Source organism: Balaenoptera physalus (assembly GCF_965194825.1).
Source record: "Balaenoptera physalus genome assembly, chromosome: 16".
NCBI classification, from domain to species: domain Eukaryota; kingdom Metazoa; phylum Chordata; class Mammalia; order Artiodactyla; family Balaenopteridae; genus Balaenoptera; species Balaenoptera physalus.
This window is the reverse complement of record NC_138898.1, coordinates 62,819,384-62,845,734: the sequence shown is the minus strand read 5'-3', so window position 1 is coordinate 62,845,734 and position 26,351 is coordinate 62,819,384. Positions and strand designations below refer to the sequence as shown.

General features: G+C 44.6%; 1 protein-coding gene across 6 annotated transcripts in view; it reads right to left on the bottom strand.

The window, feature by feature from the left end:
* Positions 1 to 17,624: 17,624 nt before the first annotated feature.
* The window catches only part of ATF7IP2 (activating transcription factor 7 interacting protein 2), a 63,336-nt gene continuing 54,609 nt past the window's right edge, over positions 17,625 to 26,351 (bottom strand). For all 6 annotated transcript variants that reach the window (XM_082432505.1, XM_082432504.1, XM_082432506.1 and 3 more), the window contains 2 exons: positions 21,914 to 21,999; positions 17,625 to 21,324 (listed from right to left, as the gene is read on the bottom strand). In XM_082432505.1, the coding sequence (XP_082288631.1) occupies positions 20,911 to 21,324; positions 21,914 to 21,999 (500 nt within the window). In that variant the 3' untranslated portion in view covers positions 17,625 to 20,910. The remainder of the gene's footprint in view (positions 21,325 to 21,913; positions 22,000 to 26,351) is intronic.

Genomic DNA, 26,351 nt, shown 5'->3' with positions numbered 1-26,351 from the left:
CAGACGCGCCTGTTTGTTTAGATACGGGGTATGGATGGCTTCACGCTATAGTGGCAGAGTTACCACACAATTCACATGGCCTGCAAAGCCTTCAGTACTCTCTGGCTAGTAGAAAATGTTGCCATCCATCCCCTGGTTTAATCAGGTAAGAAGGAACTGTCTTTTTTCTAGGTCTTTTTTTTGGAACAAGAAGAGATTTCCCAGAAGCCCTTTAGCAAACTCTCCCTGGTGTCATTGGCTTGAGGATTCCAGTTTTCACGCTTAACCCAATCACTGGCAGAGGTAATTAAATTACCACGCTTAGCATTGGCCTCCGAGCTGGGGGTCAGATTCCTTCAGTGAGGGATAGACTTACGAACCACACTATTAGGAAAGAAAAGAGGGGATTGACTGTGAGCTGGGCAACCAAATTATCTGCTCAAGTCCATCCCTTTGCTGTCTAAATCCATGCACAACGTTATAAGAGGTTTAAAAATTCTTATACATTCATGAAATGAACCAACCCCTTCCTGGGAGGTACACACCCTGAAGTCACAAGCACTCCAGGGTCACTTGGTGATGTGTTAATATCCTCTCATCAGGCCCAGTGTGTCTCCTCATGGCCCAGCAACCTCTGAGTAAAAGTTGTCATATACTCCCAAAGGCACCCAATACAGAATGGAGGAAAAGGAACGGGATCCCTATCATAAACGTTCCCCTTTGGAAACCGGAGGAGCAGAATGAACATCAGTGCCCAGTGGCGCACATTTAGTGCTGGTTACCAACACCAAGAACGCCCTTCCCTGGTGGGGAGTAAGATCTGGGCGTGGTCAATGCAGGGCCCTTGGCTCCGCTCAGAGGGACCGTCTCTCTAGTCCGCAGTCCTCCAGGGTTGTATCTAAGACGGGCAGTGGGGAGGACACCCTTCCCTCCTTCCTGTGGGCATGAAGCCTAGGGTCTCAGAAGCACCTCAGGGTTGGATAGTCACAGGAGGTTCTCGGTTCCTTTGGCCATGGAAGGCCAAGCCAGCCAGAGCTCTTATCTGGACTTCTTTTTTGTTAAAACAACAAACATTTATTTTCACACGAATTTTTTTTTAAAGATTTATTGATTGATTGATTGATTGATTGATTGCTATGTTGGGTCTTCATTTCTGTGCGAGGGCTTTCTCTAGTTGCGGCAAGCGGGGGCCACTCTTCATCGCGGTGCGCGGGCCTCTCTCTATCGTGGCCTCTCTTGTTGCGGAGCACAGGTTCCAGACGCGCAGGCTCAGTAGTTGTGGCTCACGGGCCTAGTTGCTCGAAGGAATGTGGGATCTTCCCAGACCAGGGCGCGAATCTGTGTCCCCTGCATTGGCAGGCAGATTCTCAACCACTGCGCCACCAGGGAAGCCCCTTCACACGAATTTTGACAGTCAGGAATCCAGTAGCAGTGTATTAGGGTGGTTTTGCTTTACAGTCTTATATGAATGAGGTGGACCTCATCTTTGAGCCTGAGAATTCCTGCCTCCCAGTCTTTTTTTTTTTTTTTAATTTATTTTATTGAAGTATAGTTGATTTACAATGTTGTGTTAATTCCTGCTGTACAGCAAAGTGATTTAGTTATACATATATATACGTTCCTTTTCATATTCTTTTCCATTATGATTTATCACGGAGTATTGCATATAGTTCCATGTGCTACAGGGTAGGACCTTGTTGTTTATCCGTCCTATATATACTATTTGCATCTGCTAATCCCAAACTCCCACTCCACCCCTCCCCCACCCACCCCTCTCCCTTGGTAACCACAAGTCTGTTCTCTCTGTCTGCCTCCCAGTCTTATGACTCTGTCTCTTCAAGCCCTCGATCCAAGCTATGTCCCCAGGCTTGTCCTTTGTCTGGTGAAGAATGCTTGAGGATCTGGCATATCTTTTCCTGTCATCCCATATGTCTTTGCTAAGCTTTTTGCCTCCACACCATGGACCCTTAGTCTAGAGCAGGGCTTAGCAAACTCCTGGCTTGCTAGCCAAAGCCCTGCCTTTTTTATGGCCCTCAAGCCAAGAATGCTTTTTCATTCTTTAAGAGTTATTTTTAAAAATGCAAAGAAGAATATGCAACAAAAACCTTATGTGGCCTGTAACAGTTAAAATATTTACTGTCTGGCCCTCTACAAATAAAGTTTACCAGCCCCTGCTTCAGAATTTGACTTGCTTATCCCTGCAAATCTCCAAATCATTGGATTCTCCACCAACTTAGATTGCAGGCCTCAGGCAGAAAGAGTTTCAATAAAGCCATATTTTCTTCCATTTTTGTTGTTAAATGGACCATCTTTGACCCAAGATTGACTTTTTCTTTTAGGAACTTACTCAAGGCTCTAAGAAGCTGAACATAGCAACATCCTGATGTGTTTCTACAAGTTTTTCTGATGCTTACAACATCCATGGGTACATGGTTGGTGTAAAACAGGTGACAGTTTAAACCAGGGTTAAACCATGGCCCAAGGGCCAAACCCAGCCCACCACCTGATTTTGTAAACAAAGGTTTATTGGCACACAGCCACAACCACTGATTTATATATTGTTCAAGGCTGCTTTCAAAGGCAGAGCTGAGTAGCGGCAGAAGAGACCATATGACCTAAGTATGAAACATTTACTAGCTGAACCTTTACAGAAAGTTTGCCAAACCTTGGTGTAAATCAAAAGTTTTGCAATAGCAATGTCAGGGCCACTGCTTCCCAGCATGGGAAGCGGGTCACAGCTGCCCTCTGCTCTGCCACCTGTGTCTGTTGCTCGTAGCACCCACATTCTGTGTAAATCAGGGTTCTTAGTTGCAAGCAATAGCGACTGGTCGATTTAAATAGAAAAGGAATTCATTAAAAGGAAATCAGGTAGCCATCCCCCCCACAGAGCACAGTTTGCTGAAGAAACCACTGCTGTCACCACAACATGACACCAAGTTCTTGCACCAAGAACTTGATCTTATGGAAAGTATCTGTGCTACCCCTACTTCTTTAGATTCGGAGCCGGATATGGTGCATCTGATTGGTGAAGGCTGGGTCACGTGACCATGGCTTTACTGCAAGAGAGGCTGGGAATGATTAGCAAGCATCTTCAGTTTCTACAGTGGGAGGTAAGTTCTGCAGCCCACCGAGACTCAGAAGGAAGGGAATGCCCCAAACGAAGGAAGGAAACTCAGATACTGGGCAAACAGAAAGGCCAATGCTTGCTAAATCCCATCAGAAGCCCAGTTCCCTATTGACCCACAGCCAAGCTAGTGCTTCCCAAACTTTATTGATCCATATCCCATCCACATGCTCTTTGCTCATATGTATGTACATACTACATTATTATTCGCTGAACATTTTTCCTTAAATCAACTCTTTTTATATAAATACATTTATTCAGAAGAAAAACTAAATTTATGATTTTTTGAAATTTCAGAGTTCTAGAGTAAGTTGGAGATTAGCATCCGTTGTCATTAGTGACCCAGTTTAAAAATGAGATACGATTAAAGACAAGAATGTTATTAAATACATCTTGTAAATGGTTGTTTGCAGGATTTTTTGAGCCTGAGGACTGCTCTTTCTTAATTCAGAAAGGAGGTTAGTAGCAGATGTGTAGGTGTTAAAAATGCTCAGGACCATACGTACTTGACCTAATCAGAAAGCTAGTCAGAGAACGGAGAAGACGATCACTTCCTCATTTTTTTTAAAATTGAAGTATAATTGCTTTACAATGTTGTGTTAGTTTCTGCGGTACAATGAAGTGAATCAGCTATATGTATACCTATATCCCCTCCCTCTTGGACCTCCCTCCCACGCCCCCTGCCATCCCACCCATCTAGGTTGTCACAGAGCACCGAGATGAGCTTCCTATGCTTTATAGCAGGTTCCCACTAGCTAGCTATTTTACACATGGTAGTGTATAAATGTCAACCCTACTCTCCCAATTCGTCCCACCCTCCCCTTCCCCACCACGTCCACATGTCTGTTCTCTACATCTACGTCTCTATTCCTGTCCTGCAAATAGGTTCATCTGTACCATTTTTCTAGATTCCACATATATGCGTTAATATGCAATATTTGTTTTTCTCTTGCTGGCTTACTTCACTCTGTATGACAGACTCTAGGTCCATCCACATCTCTACAAATGACCCAATTTCATTCCTTTTTATGGCTAATATTCCTCTTACGTGATATGACTTCAGGTACCACGTGAATCAGTTGGGTACCACTGGGAGTATTTGCCTTGCAGTTTACTTTTAACCCTGTAGTAGTTTCCTGATGCTGCTTTAAGAGATGACCACAAACTCAGTGGCTTAAAACAACGTGAATTTATTATCTCACATTTCTTCAGGTTGGAAGTCTCAGATTAGTTTCACTGGGCGTTGGCAGGGCTGGTTCCTTCTACAGGCTCCAGGAGAAGAATTCATTTCTTTCCTTTGGGAGTATGTGCCTTTTCCACCTACATTCCTTGGTGTATGGTCCCTCCTTCCATCTTCAAAGCATATTCTCTCTGACTTCCCGCCTCCCTGTTAGAAGGGCCCTGTGATTACACTGGGCTCACCATGATGATCCAGGATAATCTTCCCATCTCAAGATTCTTAACTTAATCACATCTTCAAAGTCCTTTTGCCATGTAGAGTAACACATCACAGCTTCTGGGGATGAGAATATGGACATCTCGGGGGGCCGTGATTCCACCTACCACAACCTCCGCCAATCTTGTCTTTCTTATATGGGTGCATTGGGGGAGGATATATGTAATACAAGAAAGCGTGAACGCTGATGTCCTCACTGGTGCAAGGGAATTCACATGTGTGCTTCGTTCCTCCCGTGTCAGATTTCCCCTGAGTCTCCTCTCTCTGAACTGGGTTTCCTCTCTCAAGCTGACCTTGTAGGACATCCCAATCCAACAGGAGATTAGAAATATATACTTTGGTTTAGCCACACCTGGGTGTATCATCAGATGCTTCCAGCTTCCAAGAAAGCCCATCATGCCCCATCCTCTCACCCCGTTCTGAGCACAATTCCCACTTGAGCTTCTGGGCTTGCAGGGACCCGGGTGGAAGGGGCTGGATGAGGTGCGTTGTGTAACCCCACACAGTGGCGTCTCTGCCAGGTGTCTGGATCACGCTAATTACAGAGCCTGCCTGGCTTTAAGAAGCTGAGGTTTCTGACTCATTGCCCAGGGGGAAGGAGCTTTCATTTGCCTTTTTCTGTTCTGATCGCTGCTTTTCTTGCCCCCACCCAAGGCCGTGACCCAGGACTTCTGCGACCAACCAAACCCTCCCTGGGAGGCAGTGTAAACCACAGTTCCAATCCAACTCTGCAATTAGGAGCCAAGAGGCTTGAGTAAGCTACTTAGACTCTTTAAACCTCGTGTCCTAGTCTGCAAAACCAGGGTAATGCTTACTCCATTGGTCTCCCCTTCACCCAATGTTTGTTGAGCACCTACTATGTGCCACACATTGGGCTAGGCACCAGAGACACAAAGATGTACCAGACAGAAGAGTCCCATGTGCTCACGGAGCTTACATTATAGTGGGGGAGAGGAGCAGACAATAGGCAAGAAAAAAGATAAATAAAATTACAAATTGGCATATAATCTGCGAAGGAAATACTGTCATGTAAAGAGAGCAACCTAGGCCATGTGGGACAGAGTCACTGATGAAATGACGTTTAAGCTAAGACCTGTATCAGGAGGGCTGAGGGCAGGAAGGACTGGGCAGCAGGGCCAGTTAGGATACACGGTTGTAAGGATTAAATAAGGTAATGCATATACAGGACCTGGCACCACGTAGGGAACATTGTGCTTCCAGAGATACCCAGAACTCCGGTTTACAAAGCACCTTCATATGAATTGTATCATTTAATTTGATTCTCATGACCACTCACCAAATAGAGAGAGCAGACACTGGTGTGCCCAGTTTATTGGTGGGAAAGTGATGGGAAGAACGGTTAAGTAGAGCAAGGAGGCAAAGCCTTTTCCTTTGGTATCTCGGATCCCCAAAAGTCGCCTCCTTTGATCTACAGTGGATGCTTGCAAGACAGCACCTGGTGAGTTAGCTACTGCTGGGTAACAAATAGCCACAATGCATGGTGGCATACAACAATCAGTGTTCATTGTTCACGTGTCTGGGATCAGCTGGAGTTTGGATGGGCAGCCCTGCTGACCTTGGCTGGATGTGCTCACAGGTCTGGGTGTTGGCTGATAATGCCCTTGACTGAAGTGGCTGGGGCAACTCAACCTTGTTCATATGTCTCCTGTCCTGTATCAGACTGACTCAGGTATAGTCTCATATGATGGCAGAGATGCAGGAGAGCAAGTGGAAACATAAGGCCTCTTAAGGGCTAGGCTTGCAATTAAGATACCATTACTTCTCTGCCTTCTACTGGCCAAACAGTTTACAAATCTTACCCAGGTTCACAGGAGGGGAAATCAACTCCCTCCTTCAGTGAGAGGAATACAAGGATGAGGATGGGGAGGTGAGGGTGGGAGCAGATTGGGGCCATTGATGTAATCTATTACTGCAGGCTTCCAATTAGGGCCATGCAATAGAGAACAGTGTGTGTGTGTACATGTGTGTGTGAAACAGTTGAACCATTTAGGGCACAGATGGAATACTTGTGAAAGTGCAGATTTTAAACCTGTTAAATCTCTAAGGGCATGACCCAGAATCTGAATTTTATAAGCCTTTCAGTTTATTCTGATGATCACAAAAGTTTGCAAACCATTTTTAAGGGATCAGACCTATGTACAGATGGGTTTTCATTTTACATTTGGAGGTAAACACTGGAACAAGAAGTATATTATGTATAGACATGAATATGAATCTCTACTCCTCCCTCCAAAACATATGTGTCCAAAAATTATCCTGCTTCCAATGCATTTGCTTTACGGGCATCGACAGGCCAGGTGGCCAGGGAGTGAAATAGAAGGTAATACTACCACCTCCTAGTGGTGGTGTGTGGCAACACAACAGAGCAATAAAGCACCATAGCAAAGATTTTTTTCTTTCACATACAATTCAGCCAAATACAAGACAGCTGATAAAAGCCAATGTGAGTTATTCCTCACTGCTTTACAGTTTAATCTATTACTACCAGACATGGCTATGTAGCTATTTTCATTGAGCTCAATTTATTAATTTTCAGCTCAGTTTTAAAATTTGTACTCTTGTTTTCAGCTAGTAGAATATTACATTGAGAGGGATTTACATGTTTGCAGCTGGATGTCAGTGTAGAATTTACTATTCTTGCATGAGAAGAAGAATATATTTTAAGTGCAAAACCACTTTGAAGGCATTTTGAATAATTGTATTATGAAAAGTACTTGTGAACGTTTTTTCTCAAAATTTTTCCTTGAAAGAGCTTCATATTATCTGTCAGGGTTTCTCAACGCTGCCACAATTGACACGGGGGGGCAGATAGTTTTCAGCTGTGGGGGCCCGTCCTGTGCACTGCAAGATGTTTAGCAGCATCCTGGCCTCCACCCCCTAGATGCCAACTGCACCCCTCGAGTGTGACAACCCAAAATGTCTCTAGACATTGCCAGATGTCCCCTGGGGAGGGGAGGCAAAATTGCCCCCAGCTGGGAACCTCCACTGGTAGGGCTTTATATACCAGGAAATACGGTGATTGGCAACCATGAGGAGGCCACCAGGGTCCAGAGCAGGTCAGGCCACTGGGAGAGGAAACAGGGAGAAGCCAGTGCCAGCCCACCCCACCGTGGCCCCTGGCCCGTCTCTGAACAGCACAGGATGTTCCTGGTCCAAAGCTTAAACTACATATTAGCTCAATATTTGTCATCAACTAGAACAAACAGAGACCGGAGGAACCAGGAAAGACTTGCCTCTCCGCGTTTGTAGAAGGACAACAGTGTAATTTCACGGGGGACTTGGACACATGTGAGGAAAGAGAGGTGTGACTTGACCTTGGCACAGGGTTCCCTTAAATAACAGCTTTCTTTTTTTTTTTTTTCTTTTTTGCCAGGAGGGGAAGTCAAATTGCAATGACGTGCTGCTGCCTCGTCCAGAGATGAGTGCTGCTGGAGAGGAGAGCCCGGCCAGGAAAGCATCCTCATGCCTAGTCTGACGCTGAGATGGTGATGGGGAACGGGGTGTAACAAGGTGGCCGCCATGCCTCTGTCCTCTTAGTTGTGCTTAGGTGTGCATTTTCCTGAAGCCCGCTTTCCTTCTTTGTTACCCTCTGTCTCCTGGGGTGGATGGTCTTTTGTCCTGAGAAAAAGGACCCTGAAAGGTCCCCAGACGTTCTCAGAATAAGGTGTGATGTCTGGAAATATCTCACTAGGACCAATGAGACCTGCACGCCAGGGCTGACTCTTCCCGGTGAGCTGGCTGGCTGCCTTCAAACCAGGTCTCGGCATTTTCCTGCTGTGTGACCTCAGGCAAGCTGCTTGACTTCTCTGGGCCTCTGCTGCCTGTAAAATGGGAACAGCTGTGACAGCAACAGCAGAGGGCCTACACCCAGAGCTCCGTGAGGGCTATTCATCTTTTATTATCATCAAGTCACTGGGCCCAGCCCACCTACCAAGTAAGCGGCAAACTTGAGGATTAAAATTAAATTTTCTGACTCCAAATCTTGGGTTCTCAACCTTGCCACATGCTGGAATCACTTGGGAGGCTTCTGAAGGCTGGATCCTGCAGAGGTTGCCATCTCCTTGGTCTGGGGAGCAGCCAGGTGTGGAGATTGTTGAGGGTCTCCAGGTGATTCTAATATGCCGCCTTATAACTCAGGTGAACGACACTCAGGCTCAGGCAGAAGCTGACCTCGCAGGGCTGGCTTCTCTCACTGAACATAATGTCCATCCACATTGTAGCGTGCAACAGGATTTCCTTCTTCTTCGTGCCTGAATAATATCCCATCCTATGTACGTATCACGTTTTCTTTCTCCACTCATCTGTCATTTCTTTCTCCACATCATCTGATACCGCTTACATGAGGTATTTAAAGTGGTCAAATTCATAGGAACAGAAAGTAGAAGGATGGTTGCCAGGGGCTTGGGGAGGGGGGATGGGAGTTGCTGTTCAATGGGTTCAGCGTTTCAGTCCTGCAAGATGGAAAAGTTCTAGAGAGGCTGTGCAACATAGTCCTTATAAGTAACGGTATAGTTCCATACACTTAAACTTTGTTAAGAGGGTAATCTCATGTTATGTCATGAAAAAAATAAAATTTTTTACCACAACTTAAAAAAAAAAAAAAGACAGGCTCAAACGGGTGGTTCAGGGAAGTGCTGAAGGCTCCAGGGTGGGCAGAGGCTGAAAACAGGGGGACTGAATCAGAAGGGTTTCCTGGAGGAGGAGCCTCCAGGCTCTTCCAGGAAGAGGCGGAAAGTGTGGACCCAACATGCGGAGCAGCTGCTGGAGCGGAAGGCTTTCCCAAGGGATTAATGGGAGAGATGGGCTGATAGGAGTTCCAAGCCGGGATCTGGAGCCTTCAGTGTGAACTGCAGACAGCCAGCCTCGGAGAATTGCCTCCGCTTGTTAGCAAGGTGTGGCCTGCAGCCTCCCTGCCCCTGGCTGAGTTGACGCAGTAACCAGAGTGCTTATTTAAAGGATGGATGACTCAGCCTCCAGTTCCAGCCTCCGTCTTGCTTGGCTTGTTTTCTGGCAAAGGAGGCAGAGAGCCAGTGAGCAAAATGTGTGATTTGCCAGATTTTGCCAGCAGCTCAACTGATTTCAAATTCAGCCTAAATTTCTGTCTCCTTGTACGTGAAAAAGTCTTTATAATTTGCTGGTGGGGAAGGGGTGGGGTAGGGGGCTGATTCTTAAAGTCTAGTCCAAGGACTTGCTGCCTTGGAATTCCCTGGGCAGCATGTTGAGAATACAGATTCCTGGGTCACACCCCAGACTTGTGGAGTGGGACCCTCAAGGGGTGGGGCCCTGGAATCGGCCATCTTATCGAGCTCTCCAGGGATTTGGACCAAACGATGTTGGTGGATCACAGCTGGGAGTATTTCATGGGATGCTTAACACTGAAAACCAGGCCAGACAGCCCAAATTAAGAGGTGGTCCTGGCCCATCCAACCTGAACTTCCTTTCTTCTCTGCTGGTTCTCTTCTTTGTCTCACTGAGCAGGCTAAACAGACCTCAGAGGTGGTTTGGAAATGCAGTGACCTGCAGTCCAATCAAAAATGATAAATTTTAAAAAGAAAGGAAATCTCACTTCATGGTCTACGGGTTTTCAAAATACCTGTGAATCATGTTGACACGGATTGCTTTCTTTCTGGTCACCTAATATGCAGTTCCCCTTGCTTTGGTAGCAACACCCCAAATTCCTTTTGGAATCATCTCTCCCTCCCAGTGGGTGGGCAGGTCGATCCATCAGGGTGTCTGGTGGCACGTGACCCAAACCAAGTCAATCAACATTTCTCTCCTAGGCTTGTGAGGGTGGAAAACCCAGCCCTCAAGCAGCTGCATCTTATTCTCTCCATTAGCTCCTGTCCCTTTGATTATTCTCTGTGCCCCTTTCTGAGCCTTCTCTAGCCTACAGCACAATTCTGTGGGCTACCCCAGGCCCCTCCCATAAACCCCCCTGCTGCTGAAATTCTGGTCCACTAGACAACTCTGGGAACTAAGGTTCTCTCTCTTTTTTTTTTAAACAGATGCTAATATTTTGCCTTCTTTTCTTTTTAAATTATTTTTGGCTGCATTGGGTCTTTGTTGCTGTGCACGGGCTTTCTCTCGTTGCGGCGAGCGGGGGCTACTTCTCGTTGCGGTGCGCAGGCTTCTCATTGCGGTGGCTTCTCTTGTTGCGGAGCACGGGCTCTAGGCGCGCGGGCTTCAGTAGTTGTGGCTCACGAGCTTAGTTGCTCCGCAGCATGTGGGATCTTCCCGGACCAGGGCTCGAACCCACGTCCCCTGCATTGGCAGGTGGATTCTTAACCATTGCGCCACCAGGGAAGTCCCAGGCTCTCTCTTAATCTGTGTCCGCATGCTGCTGCAGAGTTCTGGAAAGTTTTGTCCTGTTTTGACTTGTCATGGGGAGAGGGGAGGAGCGGAGATGGGGCGGTAATGTGAGTCGTTTCTATGCTATACATTTTGCCACTTTCAATCCAGTCCCTCAGAAAAGCTTTACATTTTCATCACAGACAACTAAGGGTAAGTTGCTTCCAAAGTCTCATTGAGATCTGAGTCTTTTTTGACTTGCATTGGATTTTCAGCTTAAATTAATTGCCTCTAATCTACATCAATTCCAATTTGATGAAATGAAGTGAGGATGATAAAATCCACCTGCAAGGGCTTTTGTTTCTAAATGGAACTGAAGCTCTGGAGCAGAGAACACAGTCAAGGAAGAGCTTCTGACTCTAAGTTTAGAGAAGCAATTCCAGTTAAAAATTTTGACTCAAGACTCAAAATCAACTGAGAATCAATGTGGAGGTCTGGGAAGAAAGGACTGTGCTATACCTAAATATTAGCTAAAGTCTCACTACACTGGCACCGTATTTCAAATATGTTGTTTGGTAGTTTTGTGACAATCGATTGGTTTCAACACCAAACATGACAAAAAGCAGGTTTATTTTCAATTTCAGAAAGGTGGAGAATGGGCATTACTGCCACCTGGTGGCCAATTTTCCAAACCGTTCAGGTCTTGTAGGGATGAAATTTGTGACGTTGAAGGCAGGCAGTAAACCGCAAACATTCCAAAGCCTCAACATTTGGCTACTGACCTGGATATTATACATTTCTATATTCAATTACAATCCCAATCATAAACCAAAACAATTTGGTTTGGTCTGGTCAGATAAAATTTCCATCTTTTTTTTTTTTTTTTTTTCCAAATCGGATATTCCCCAAAGAAGAGAAATCATTACAGTGATTCCTTTTGTGGTCATTCTACACTTCCTTCTGCCATGTTATTTTTTTCCCGGAGGAAGAAGGGTGTGCACATTTATTCTGGCTTCCTTAGTGGCATCGGGACAGAATAACTGGACCTTGGGGTCTGGGGCTGGTATGTGCATTGATGTTTCCCTGGAAAGGATTTGTTCTTCAGTTCCCCTGACTCTGGACATGACTTCCACAAACCCAGTCCCAGCTGCTGTCGTGTCACCCTGACCATTGCGATGGACTTGTAATTTGTCATCCTGGTTCCCCCCTACCCATCGCCCCCACCCCAGCCCCCAGCCCATTTTCTACGTGGCAGCCAGAGTGACCACAGCCTCCACTCTGGTCCTGTCACCCATCGGGCCTGAAGGCTTCAAGGGCTCTCTGTTACTCCCAAGATGATGACCAAACTTCCTAACATGGACAACAGTCTCTAGCAGTGTCCCAGGTGCTGTTGTTGCCTCATAAACAAACCCCAAACATAGTGGCTTAAAATAACTTATTTTGCCTACAGTTTTGTGGGTCCAGATCTGGGTAGGACTCAGTTGGGCTATTCGTCTGCTCCACGTGGCTTCAGCTGGGGCATTTGCAATTCAGGATCTGCTCCAAAGATGGTTTCTTCACTCACGGGTCTGCCATCTTAGTGCTCCCTGGCCTGTCTCTTTCTTTCTCCCTCTCTCCATGTGGCATCTTGTCCTCCAGGGTCTCATGGCCTGGGCTTCCCACAGCCTGGTAATCTCAGGGTGGCTGCACTTCTTACGTGGTGGCTGGTGTCCAAGAGGCAGGAAGTAGAAGCCGCCTGGCCGGCTCCCAGAGCTGGCCCAGCATTGCTTTCATTGTATTCTATTCGTCAAAGCAATCATAGATCTCCCCAGAATCAAGGAGGTGGAGAGAGAGACTCCACCTCCAGGCAGGGGAGAGAGGCAAGTGGCCTGGGAGGTACTAGGAGGTCTAGCCTCCTCCCACAGGCCCCAAACCAGACTGTCCAGAACCACCTGCCTCTTGCAAATGTCCTTCCCTGTGTACTTAACCTGGTGAGTTCTACCCATTCTGCAGATCTCAGCTAAATCAGGATTTCTAGAGGGTAGTCTCACCTGACCCTACGTGGACTCTAAGAGTCCATGATCCACTGTTTTGTCCCCCCACTGCTTATTTTGAAAGTTTTCAACCTGCAGAAATGTTGCAAGAATAACATTACTTAGATTCACTGACTATTAACATTTTTGTCACATTTGCTTTTATCTTTCTCTTTGTATGTGTGTATGTGTATAAATATTTTATGAGCCATTTGCATGTCAGCTGCAGACATCAAGACACTTTGCCTCCAAGGACGTCGGCAGTATCTCCTAAGAACAAGACTGTCCTCCCACGTAAGCCCAATGCGATGAATACGATGATCACTTTCAGGTGATTTAACACTATTATCCATAGAGTTCACCAAGGTCCAAATAATATCCTCTAAATCCAGGATCCACTGTGGGTCATGCATTGCATTTCACTGTCCTGTGGGATCCGCTCTTACACCCAAATCCTTTTCCTTCAGAGGACTTTCCCCATGTGCATTAAGCTTCTTGGTCAGGCACAAGCCCTTCCCCCAGGCACTCTCATGCCTTTCTCTTTATCATCCCTCAGCTTAAGTGCTTCCTCGTCCAGGAAGCTCTTCTTAACCAGCCTGTCTCACATAACCCCACTGCCCCCATCATATCTCCCTCCTTATTTTCATATGGACCACATCACATTGCTCCCTGAAAATCTCATGTGTGTACTTTCCATTTGTCTCCTGTGCCCCCCACTAGGTCAGCTCCAAGAGGGCAGAGACAGTGATAAGCCTTGTTCTCCATGTTAGCACCTGGCACGGTGTCTGGAATCTGGTAGATCCCTTGATGGATGAACACATGAATATTTCACTGTGAAATTGTAACCAATGGGTGAAAATAGAGTTTTGGGTTGCCGGGGCTGATGTCTTTACCAAACTTTTACCATGTCGTAAACCTCTTAACACAGCTGCTAAGAATTTCTCCTGTGTCTTTGGCTACAATCCAGCCTACCTAAGCTTGGCCTCTGTGTCGCTCAGACGAATAACCCCTGCCCACAAATTTACCAAATTGCATTTATACAGAGCCTATGTGGCCTGAAACAGGGCCCTCAATCTTACTTCTTAAACTACCCCAAATATCTCTGCTTGCTGCACATGGGTCCCAGTCTGTGAGCAAGACATGGGTGAGTATCCCCAGGCTAAGGGATAATTTTTTTTCATGGAGAGAGAAGTGGTAGATAAGTACAATTAGCTCAAAAGGAACTGACCTCAAGCTGTGGAGGTGATGGGGGCAATTTGTGGGTAGTTCACACTCCCCATGATCCTTACCACCATGTGTGGTTTCCATGGTGGCAGAGTTTGCCATGGCCAGAATTGGCCGTTTGCTATCTTTACAGAACCAGCTGTGCTGCATCTGTATCCTTCCTTCACAGGCACTCTGGACATCCATCCCACAGATTACTCAGATCTTTAGGAACCCCCCAAAACTCAATACTCTCTTTAATGTGAATAGTTAAAACTCTGTATGGCAAAAATCAAATATGATCTGCCTTTTGTACTATCTTGGCCCAAATTCCATCCGAACCTGTCCAACTGCATTTAATATATTCCTCTACAGCCAAAATCCAGGGAAACATAATTGGGTTAGAAATCGTTTTAAATAAATCTTGAGTGTAGAAATATTTTCTTCATACATCAGACGTCACTTCCCTCTGTCAAAGTAAGGAAAAGAAACTTCAGGTGTCTTTGCCCCTGTGGTCAGTCATAGCATCTACAGATATGTTTTCTGATATCATCTTTATTGATCCAACTTACTGCAATCTTTAAGGTGTTTTATTTCACTGGCATTGACAAACAGTTGTCCATCTTGTTACTGAACTGAACTCGGGTTCACTTGCCAGACACACAGAAAAGCCAATCTACCGACACCAGGTTGTGGTGCATTGCACAGTGCCAAGCAAGAAGAACAGGCAGCTTATGCTCAAAAGACCTAAGCTCTTCAATGGCTTTTAGTGAAGGATTTTTAAAGGCAACGTTAGGGGTGAGGGTTGCAGGGTACATGATCAGCTCATGGATGTTCTACTGATTAGTCGGTGGTGAGGTAACAGGGAGGTGTTTGGGCAATCTTAACCATCAGCCTTCTGACTCCAACCAATCTGGGGTCTACGTGCTTGTGGTCAGCAATTTCTATCCAGTGAGGCCCTGGTTTCTGTAAAACAACTCAAGGATATGTGTCCGATTGTTATCTATATCCCTTGAGGAGGAACTGGGGTCCTGTGACTCTGTTTTATGGCTGACCTATCGTTTAAACTATCATTACTTTTCTTGCTGGACTGCTTTTCCTTTGTTTCTGCATTCCCTTACTTCTCTAATTAGTAACTGCTTGAGTCTGCTTTTTGGATCCTGGGGAAGGCCTAGGAGACTGAAGCCTTTCTCCTACAAACAAGAAACAGGGGACACAGAGGGATCTCCCACCAGGAAGGCCCTGCAGGGTCCTGCTCGCTTTCAATCTCACAAAACCCTGGCCCTAGTTTTAAAATTATAAGAAATTTTCCTTTCAAAGAAATTTGAGAAAAACATCCTGGTATATGGATGATTAATTCATTGTCTATGTATAAGAGTTGTTGCTTGTTGACCAGTGATGGTTTGAGGTTTAACTAATGTTTGTTCTTTTCCACCATCTAAATAGCTAATCTATTAAGCTCTCCCACCACCCATCGTAATTCCTGTGGTCTCTGTCGTCTCAGACTTTGCTTGTGCATTTGGAGGATTAGATCCCAGTGGGTGGGACTCTTTACCCCAACACAGTTCTACCACCCATAGTTCACATTGTAGAGGAAGAAAACTTCCTCTTCCCTTCTAGGGGCTATGAATGGAGCCTGTGAATTAAACTGACAAAAGACAGATTAACAGGAGAAAAGGAATACAAATTTTAATATTTTTACATGCACAGAGGTTTCAGAGAAAACATGTGAAACCCCAAAGAAGTGGTTAGACCTGGAGGGCTTTAACAAAGGGCGATTAAATTATGGGGAAGTGACAAAGGAAAGGGATTTGGGGCTCCTAGAGGTGGTAAATTGTGGGAAGTTGACTAGGAAATATATAGCAGATAAAGGTTTGCTTAATAGGGTTTGTTATGCAGATTCATCTCAGGTCTTCCAGGTACTGGAGAGGGAAACCCCTTTACAGAGGGAAATTTATGTCACCTTTACAAGTGGAAATTTATGCCTTGATTTTAGGCAGAAAGGGGGAGTGAAGCGAGCTCTTCCTGTGTCTTCGGTTTTCTCAAATGCGTTCAGCTCAACATAATCCTTACGCCAAAGTGGCATTTATTTATTTTATTTATGGCTGTGTTGGGTCTTCGTTTCTGTGCGAGGGCTTTCTCTAGCTGCGGCAAGCGGGGGCCATTCTTCATCGCGGTGCGCGGACCTCTCACTATCGCGGCCTCTCTTGTTGCGGAGCACAGGCTCCAGACGTGCAGGCTCAGTAATTGTGGCTCACGGGCCTACTTGCTCCGCGGCATGTGGGATCTTCCCAGACCAGGGCTCAAACCCTTGTCCCCTGCATTGGCAGGCAGACTCTCAACCACTGAGCCACCAGGGAAGCCCATCAAAGTGGCATATTTTGTGGTGGCATGTTTTGATCCCTTTCAACACGGATTAAAAAAAATCAAATAGCCACATCCTCCCCGAGAAAATCTCAGGAGGCTGAAAGGTAGGAACTGACTGAATTAGATTTGTCTGCATTATAGGACTCCTGATTTTTAAAATTCAATGATTTAACTCTATCCTCTGGATTTGTGGTAACAGGTAATTTAAGTCTATCTATCTCTGAGCATTTGCCACTTCAGCTGTGTCAAAGGAAAATAAGATGGAGTGAGTATTGCTAAGAGAGCTCTCTGAAAAGGAGCCAGGAGGCTGTTGAGGAAGTGGGACTCACGCACGTCTCATTCCGGGTGGAATCTGACCTTTGACCACTTAGTATCTTAACGCGGGCATCCAGAACATCTGCACAATGTTCCAGAAGCTCAAGATACCTATTAGACCCTTACCCTAAATAACTCGTTTCAGCCTATCCCTTAAAGACAAATATTTCCTTTTTGCGTCAGTCATAATTCTCGCCAGACAATAATCTAGTGGCTTTTGCCTTTATAAGCCCCTGACTCCCTCTTCCCCAGAACAGTCTTTTGGTTTTAGCTGAATCTGTGACTCCCGAATTGCAATTCTTAGGACCCCAAATAAGGCTCTTTGTTCTCTGAAGCCTTGATACTGATTATTCTTCAACAGCTGCCATCTACCAGTGAAAGCCACCATCTGATTTCACAATGTCGGGCACATCTCACTGACAGAAGACATTGTGAAATGATTGGCAGAGGCTTTGCATCTTCCATGTTGTGGGCATAAAACCACCCCCCCGGCCAACATGAGTGTCTAGGAACACACAGGAGGCCCCACCTCCGCAGCATATGGGGTAAGGGCCAGGTGTCCATGTTTTGAACAAATCGTGGTCCCAGGGAAGAGTGCTTGTGTTAGTTTCCCAGGGCTGCCGTAACAAATTACCACAAACTTGGTGGCTCAGAACAACAGAAATGTATTTTCTCGCGGCTCTGGACACGCCTGAAATCCAGGTGTTGGCCGGGCTGTGCTCCCTCCAGACGCTCTTCCAGCTTCCGGGGGCGCCGGTGTTCCTTGGCTGGTGGCTGCATCACTCCAATCTCTGCCTCTATCTCCATCTTGGAAACGTGTTCACATTATGATTTTTAGAAGAATTTTCTTCTATCTCCGTGGCCACCTCTGAGTGACATGCCATCTCCTGCTGACCCTTTGGCCCAGTAAATTAGCAGTTACCTCGGAAACAAGGTATTTCTAATTTACCCATCCCCAGCAAAGGTTTTATGTTTTTGCTTTCTACCATTTACTAATAAAGGACTTGCTTCATCCTAGGTATTCTATGTTACATCGTTAACTCCTTACAATGACCCTGAATCAGGGCTCTTGAGCTCAGGCAGCAGAACCAGTTAAACAAGGAAAGAGAGGGAGAAAGAGGCAGAAGGAAGGAGTCAGCACTGCATTCTACACATTGAGAAAAAGGAGGCTCAGAGAGATGCCGACCTCACAGTAAGTGTTGGAACTGGCTTTCAGACTCAGGGTCTGTCTGTGAATTCCTCATCCCACGAGAACAACACATGAGACATTCAGTGTCCAGGACAGTTGCACAAGCTACCGCCCTGATACTCAACTCCCGGGGTGAGGATGCGCCTCCTCTGTCTGGGGGCCCTGTGGTCTTGGTGAGGAAGCCATCAAAACTATAGAACTTGGAACTGATTAGAGGGGCTAGACTTGGCCCAGTGTGGGACAGCTGGTGGAGAAGCCTATGCAAACTGTTCCCTCTGGGTCTAGTGTTGAGTCTGGAGTCGCGCGAGGTCAGCCAGGTGGCCGTCAGGAAGGAAGGAAGGAAGCGGACAAGAGCAAGTACAAACTGGAAGCACGTCTGTGTGTGACCACCTCCAGCCTCGAAGCCACAGGAAACATGGCCTATAGGAAAGGCACAGAGCAGCAAACAGAGGTGCCCTTCACTTCGCCAGGCACTTGGCAGGAGCTGTGGGTCTGTGAGCCAGCAGAGCATGGAAGCCTCCACGCTCTCATGCCCTGTATCTATCTTCAGAACATAAAACACAGAACTGATGTTTCGCTTCTGCTCCAAATTGCATGCAGTGTCTCGTGACCAACGCTAAACTTGAACCAGCCAGGGAAGGACATCCTGGGAAAGGTAGTTCCAGCTTAGCGACATGGACATCATCCAAAGCCACTACACCTACCCTGAGTGTCAAGAGTAGCGGAGTATACCTCTCACTGACCAAAAATGCCAGAGGTTTGCTTTCTTGTTCACCTTGCAGCTTTGACACATGCCCTAGGATAAGCCAATCTGATGTCTGGGTTTTGATTCTGGAACCACAAGGCAGCAAGGACAGTGGGGAAGGCTTTCTGTTCTGCCCATTGTCCCCACGAGGCCGCACAGCCTGTGTGTACAGCCAGAACCCAGGACCAGGGTGCCGTGTGTGAATGGGCTGGGTCTCTGTGACTCGGGCAAGCCAACCAAGCTCCCTGGACCTGTTTCCACATCTTTAAAATGGGCAGAAAATATCTTAACGTATCATTATGGGGTATAAATTGCATAAACTGTCCCAGGTTTGAATCCTCATGGGAATTTGTTGCAAAGTATCATTTTTTCCCCTTTCCTGTTTTCCAAGCCAGAGTCTCTCAGCTCCCTGCTGATTCCAGGAACCGCCCCACAGCCTTTTCTCAATATATTCAATTTTAGCTCATCAGTCAAGAGTTTGGTTCTGTTGCTTAAAGGAGGCATAAAGGTTTCCCACCAAAAGCGCATGAAACGTTTCCTGGGTGGAGGTGGGGGGTTCACCTTGTACTATGTAACTGTACAGTCCTGGGTCTTCTTCTCAGGCCGGTTCTCTTCTGGTGTCCCTGATAGTTAACAGTTGAAGATCTTGCTCCTGCCCCTCCAAAAGGCAAGAAACATTAATGCTTTCTGGGCCACCAGCTGTGAGATGCTTGCTTGCTATCAGCATTCCTCCTCATTCTACTATTGTGAAGAGCTCTTTTGCTTAAGACTTGTGTACCTACCAACATTCCAGAAGATCTGCTGGTTGGGATGCAGTTTCGCTCTGCTGATGCACACCGAAGTCTTGTTGTGGCGTCAAGGCTTTGGGCTTCGCTTAGTGAGTGAATGGCTAGTTGACGGCAGCCCACGGGTGCAGGTGTCCTCAAGTGAAGCCTCATCCAGTGCTGCAGAACACGCTCCACGGCTCCGAGCCTGAAACAGGGCCTCACAGAGGGCGGCTCATCTCTGCAAATTCAGCTCAGAATTTGGCTCTTTCAGTCATAGTGTTTTAAAAGGTAGACACAGGAGACTGAAAAATAACATCTTCATTGATGACTGAAGATGTGACAGCATTCACAAAATGCCAAGGAAAGCCATTCCTGTTCAATTTTTTAAATCTCAGAGCCTCTGAGGCCTGAACTTTCACTATATACCAGAAAAGAATGCCTCTCTTGAACAGACGTTCACACTAACAGTTATTTTTCTGTTTTCTCAGTGTCCTAGTATTACTTATCCACGGTTTGTCCCATCAGGGCCTGACTTACACTTACCCAGTCTGCTCACCCGTCAAAAGTTTCTTGGGCTACTTGTAGGAGCCACAGCTCACATCAGTGTTCCCTCAGACAGAGGTAAGCAGGACATCTATGGGAGCCCCTTAGTGTTATGTTGTAAGTAATGATGGTAGCCAGGAAATAAGCAAAGGGTCTCATTAGGGAATCAGCAAATTAAAGCCTTAAATCTAAGGCAGACAACTCTATTTTCCTCAACTGAAATAGCAGGTTGGGTAATTTTTTATTTTACAAGAGATACTGTATTATTTGTGTACACAGCACACAACGTTTAACTAGTTTTATTATGTATGTAAGTATACAAACCGATTTCGGGAAAACCTAGACTATTTCCCTAAATGATTGACATGGCCTAAAAAAAAGGGGGGGAGTAGGGAGGGGCACAAATTAATAGCCCTTAGAATTTGAACAGAATGGGAAGACATCTATTTTCATAAAATCTTGGTGGAGATGCACCCCAAGGATGATCTGGCCTCAGTAAAGAGCTGAATTTTCCCGTACCTATACTGACCACAAGCAGGTCACCAAAAGCTGATTTTCAAGAGAGGAAATGGTGGTTGCTTACATCCTAGGGCTTCTGATAGAAGCAGTAGCTCCACAGTCACCAAACGTATTGTACCTAACACAGCTTAGCGACATGGGTCCATGATAGTGTATTTCTTAGAACATATCCATTGGAAGTATTTATTGAATGCAAATCAGAAATTCATGAAACTACAGGCCACTTACAACATAGGGAAGAGGACTGTCCCCGTATAAAGGGTTCACAATCTGAACTGGCCCTTTAAGACATCGAATAGTGTTAGAGAAACATTGTAAACAACTGAAGTATGAAAAAACAAAATGTAGTACAATATATAATTATCAAATACTTTTCATACTTTTAGGTAAGATTTTCAGAAAACCCAGGAACAGATTTTATATCACAAAATGGTCCATATCGCCCAAAAATGTCTTTTGACTGGACAGTAAAATAATATTTGTTGGAAGCTAAAAACTGAGATAAAGTACAGGCCATTGGGAGTGGAAAAGCTTTAATTTCTCCAATTTTCTTCCAGATCAGCTTATTGTTAGGGTTCTCATGGCACAGGAAGAGGTGGTAGCTTTCCACGGGGGCACACTTGGGATTGATTTTGGTTATGTTCCAAGTCAGGGCAATGCCCCTGGGTCTCAGCACCCGTTTTACCCTGAGCTCAGGCTTCTGGGGAGGAAGTGTGTCTCGGATTTTGTCTACCAGTTCGGGTAATAGTGGTGGTGGTTCTGGGAGAGGTGGCAGGTGCTCAAAGGACTCAAGAACCTAAAACACATTTATAAAAAGTTTAGCAAGCTGAATCGGTGGGGTCTGATTTTTTTTAAGTGGTCAACTGCAGTTCTACAATATATATTTCCCATTCCTCAATCCATTTATCAAAATCATAAGAACAAAAGGATGCTTCAAGGACACGTGAGGCTGGATCCAGTTTCTTTCAAGCATAAGCTTCTTTTAGAGTTAAGATCTCTACACTCTGGAATATCACTAATCCAGAATGGGTTAGGTCCCAGACATTCTGGAGAAATATTCCATCTCATTTCCAAACCTGTGTTCCCAAACATGAAAAGTGTGAGTGTAGGAGAACACCCATTTCCATCCACCTTCATCAACAATGGTTATTACTCTTAAAAATCTTTTCCAATTTGTTGTTGGCCTAAAAAAATGTAGTTGTTTTAATTCTGTACCTTCTGGAAAATTCAATTAAATTAAAGTAGACTCACAATAGCACATTTAAAAAAGCATATTAAAGTGCTTTCTAAGATGAAATGTAACCCAAATGTTTCTTTATGAGTAAAATGGGTACTTCCACTCAATTTGGAATGAATATCCCTTACAGAACATTTCATATCAGTACCTGGGCTGCATTTTGTGCCACTGGGGTTGTCTCTTTTGAGATTGAAATAGCTTTCGTAGGTAACTCAAGCGTGGATACTGGACTTTCTGTGAACAACAGAAGGTTTAAAAGTAAAATGTATCTGCAATAATCAATCCCATAGCCTTTAGAGCAAACAGTAGTTCACATCTTGGGTAGTAATTAAATGTGAACTAAAATTATAAAACTGTGAAATAAGAAGACAACTTTTGATATGAAAATGTATCAAATATAGAGAATTTTTCTTTAATGTGACAAAAATTCCTCACTTAAGGTAAACACTAATGTCATGATGCAACTGGGAACTAGGAAAAATTACCCACGGGAGAGGGAATTCCTGCTTAGCAGTCTCAGAGGCAGATTTTGCTCTGTTAGGTCAACAAGGATGTTTGCAAACACAGAACTGTTTACAATCCTATAAGAATGTGTGATACCAACAAGGCCTGGGAATTCAAAATAAAACTCATGCAGGCTGGGGTTGGAGGTATCTCATGGTAGCCTAGAGGGAATTAGACATCAATTGTGGACTGTTGAAAGGGAGGGGGAGGGAGGAGAGACAGAAGAGAGAATGGAAGAAAGAGAGATGGTTAGAAGAAGAAAAGGAGGAAAATAGAGAAAATGTGGGTGTGAGGTAGAGAAAGAAGGTTTAGTAGGCGCAAGAATGGTTTGAGGACAACTGGGGAAAGTATCATCGGGGTGGTAAGAAAAGGGGCTCCATGTTGGAAAGTAATAGGGCCAGACAGCTAAAAATTTCAGAAGTTTGAACATATCTAACAAGCAGCAAAAATCATTTTTAATCCACTGTGTGTGCAGTGATATAACTGTTTAACATACTTTATGAATCTCCCCCAATAAAATTTTTTATTTGTATTTTTCTTTTAACTGACAAGGATAATTAAATTCTGCACTGTGTTTCAAAGATAACTTATTAATCGCTTTATTTACTGGTGTTAAAAAACATTTTTGTAAAGGTAATGATTTTACGCTTTTAATTGTAAGAGAATCGATGCATGAGATTGGTTCAAGATGGCAGAGTAGAAGGATGTGTGCTCACTCCCTCTTGCGAGAGCAGCGGAATCACAACTAACTGCTGAACACTCATTGACAGAAAGACACTGGAACTCACCAAAAAAGATACCCCACATCCAAAGACAAAGGAGAAGCCACAATGAGACGGTAGGAGGGGCGCAATCACAATAAAATCAAATCTCATAACCGCTGGGTGGGTGACTCACAAACTGGAGAACAGTTATACCACAGGAGACCACCCACTGGAGTGAAGGTTCTGAGCCCCACGTCAGGCTTCCCAACCTGGCGGTCCGGCAATGGGAGGAGGAATTCCTAGAGAATCAGACTTTGAAGGCTAGTGGGATTTGATTGCAGAACTTCAGCAGGACTGGGGGAAACAGAGACTCCCCTCTTGGAGGGCACACATAAAGTAGTGTGCATATCAGGACCCAGGGGAAGGAGCAGTGACCCCACAGAAGACTGAACTAGACCTACCTGCTAGTGTTGAAGGGTCTCCTGGAGAGGTGGGGGGTGGCTGTGGCTCACCGTGGGGACAAGGACACTGGCAGCAGAAGTTCTGGGAAATACTCCTTGGCATGAGCCCTCCCAGAGTCCACCATTAGCCCCATCAAAGAGCCGGGTAGGCTCCAGTGCTGGGTTGCCTCAGGCCAAACAACCAACAGTGAGGAAACCCGGCCCCACCCATCAGCAGACAAGCAGATTAAAGTTTTACTGAGCTCTGCCCACCAGAGCAACACCCAGCTCTACCCACCACCAGTCCCTTCCATCAGGAAGCTTGCACAAGCCTCTTAGATAGCCTCATCCACCAGAGGGCAGACAGCAGAAGAAAGAAGAATTACAATTCAGCAGCCTGTGGAACGAAAACCATATTCACAGAAAGACAGACAAAACGAAAAGGCAGAGGACTATGTACCAGATGAAGAAACAAGATAAAACCCCAGAAAAACAACTAAATGAAGTGGAGATAGGCAACCTTCCAGAAAAAGAATTCAGAATAATGATAGTGAAGATGATCCAGGACCTCGGAAAAAGAATGGAGGCAAAGATCGAGAAGATGCAAGAAATGTTTAATAAAGACCTAGAAGAATTAAAGAACAAACAAACAGAGATGAACAATACAATAAGTGAAATGAAAAATAAACTAGAAAGAATCAATAGCAGAATAACTGAGGCAGAAGAACAGATAAGTGACCTGGGAGACGAATGGTGGAATTCACTGCCATGGAACAAAATAAAGAAAAAAGAATGAAAAGAAATGAAGACAGCCTAAGAGACCTCTGGGACAACATTAAATGCACCAACATTCGCATTATAGGGGTCCCAGAAGGAGAAGACAGAAAGGACCTGAGAAACTGTTTGAAGAGATTACATTTGAAAACTTCCCTAACATGGGAAAGGAAATAGCCACCCAAGTCCAGGAAGCACAGAGAGTCCCAGGCAGGATAGACCCAAGGAGAAACATGCTGAGACACATAGTAATCAAACTGACAAAAATTAAAGACAAAGAAAAATTATTGAAAGCAACAAGGGAAAAATGACAAATAACATACAAGGGAACTCCCATAAGGTTAACAGCTGATTTCTCAGCAGAAACTCTACAAGCCAGAAGGGAGTGGCATGATATATTTAAAGTGATGAAAGGGAAGAACCTACAACCAAGATTACTCTACCCGGCTAGGATCTCTTTCAGATTCGATGGAGAAATCAAAAGCTTTACAGACAAGCAAAAGCTAAGAGAATTCAGCACCACCAAACCAGCTCTACAACAAATGCTAAAGGAACTTCTCTAAGTGGGAAACACAAGAGAAGAAAAGGACCTACAAAAACAAACCCATAACAATTAACAAAATGGTAATAGGAACATACATATCAATAATTACCTTAAACGTGAATGGATTAAATGCTCCAACCAAAAGACACAGGCTCACTGAATGGATACAAAAACAAGACCCATATATATGCTGTCTACAAGAGACCCACTTCAGACCTAGGGACACATACAGACTGAAAGTGAGGGGATGGAAAAAGATATTCCATGCAAATGGAAATCAAAAGAAAGCTGGAGCAGCAATACTCATATCAGATAAAACAGACTTTAAAATAAAGAATGTTACAAGAGACAAGGAAGGACACTACATAACGATCAAGGGATTAATCCAAGAAGAAGATATAACAATTATAAATATATACGCACCCAACATAGGAGCACTTCAATACATAAGGCAACTGCTAACAGCTATAAAAGAGGAAATTGACAGTAACACAATAATAGTGAGGGACTTTAACACCTCACTTACACCAATGGACAGATAATCCAGACAGAAAATTAATAAGGAAACACAAGCTTTACATGACACATTAGACCAGATAGATTTAATTGATATTTATAGGACATTCCATCCAAAAATAGCAGATTACACTTTCTCCTCAAGTGCACACGGAACATTCTCCAGGATAGATCACATCTTGGGTCACAAATCAAGGCTCGGTAAATTTAAGAAAACTGAAATCATATCAAACATCTTTTCCAACCACAATGCTTTGAGATTAGAAATAAATTACAGGGAAAAAAAACGTAAAATAACACAAACACATGGAGGCTAAACAATACGTTACTAAATAACCAAGAAATCACTGAAGAAATCAAAGAGGAAATCAAAAAATACCTAGAGACAAATGACAATGAAAACACGACGATCCAAAACCTATGGGATGCAGCAAAAGCAGTTCTAAGAGGGAAGTTTATAGCAATACAATCCTACCTCAAGAAACAAGAAAAATCTCAAACAATCTAACCTTACACCTAAAGGAACTAGAGAAAGAACAAACAAAACACAAAATTAGTAGAAGGAAAGAAATCATAAAGATCAGAGCAGAAATAAATGAAATAGAAACAAAGAAAACAATAGCAAAGATCAATAAAACTAAAAGCTGGTTCTTTGAGAAGATAAATAAAATTGATAAACCTTTAGCCAGACTCAACAAGAAAAAGAGGGAGAGGACTCAAATCAATAAAATTAGAAATGAAAAAGGAGAAGTTACAACGGACATCGCAGAAATATAAAGCATCATAAGCAACTATTACAAGCAACTCTATGCCAATAAAATGGACAACGTGGAAGAAATGGACAAATTCTTAGAAAGATATAACCTTCCACAACCAAACCAGGAAGAAATAGAAAATATGAACAGACCAATCACAAGTAATGAAATTGAAACTGTGATTAAAACTCTTCCAACAAACCAAAGTCCAGGACTGTCCAGGACCAGATGGCTTCACAGGTGAATTCTATCCAACATTTAGAGAAGAGCTAAGACCCATCCTTCTCAAACTCTTCCAAAAAACTGCAGGGGAAGGAACACTCCCAAACTCATTCTACAAGGCCACCAT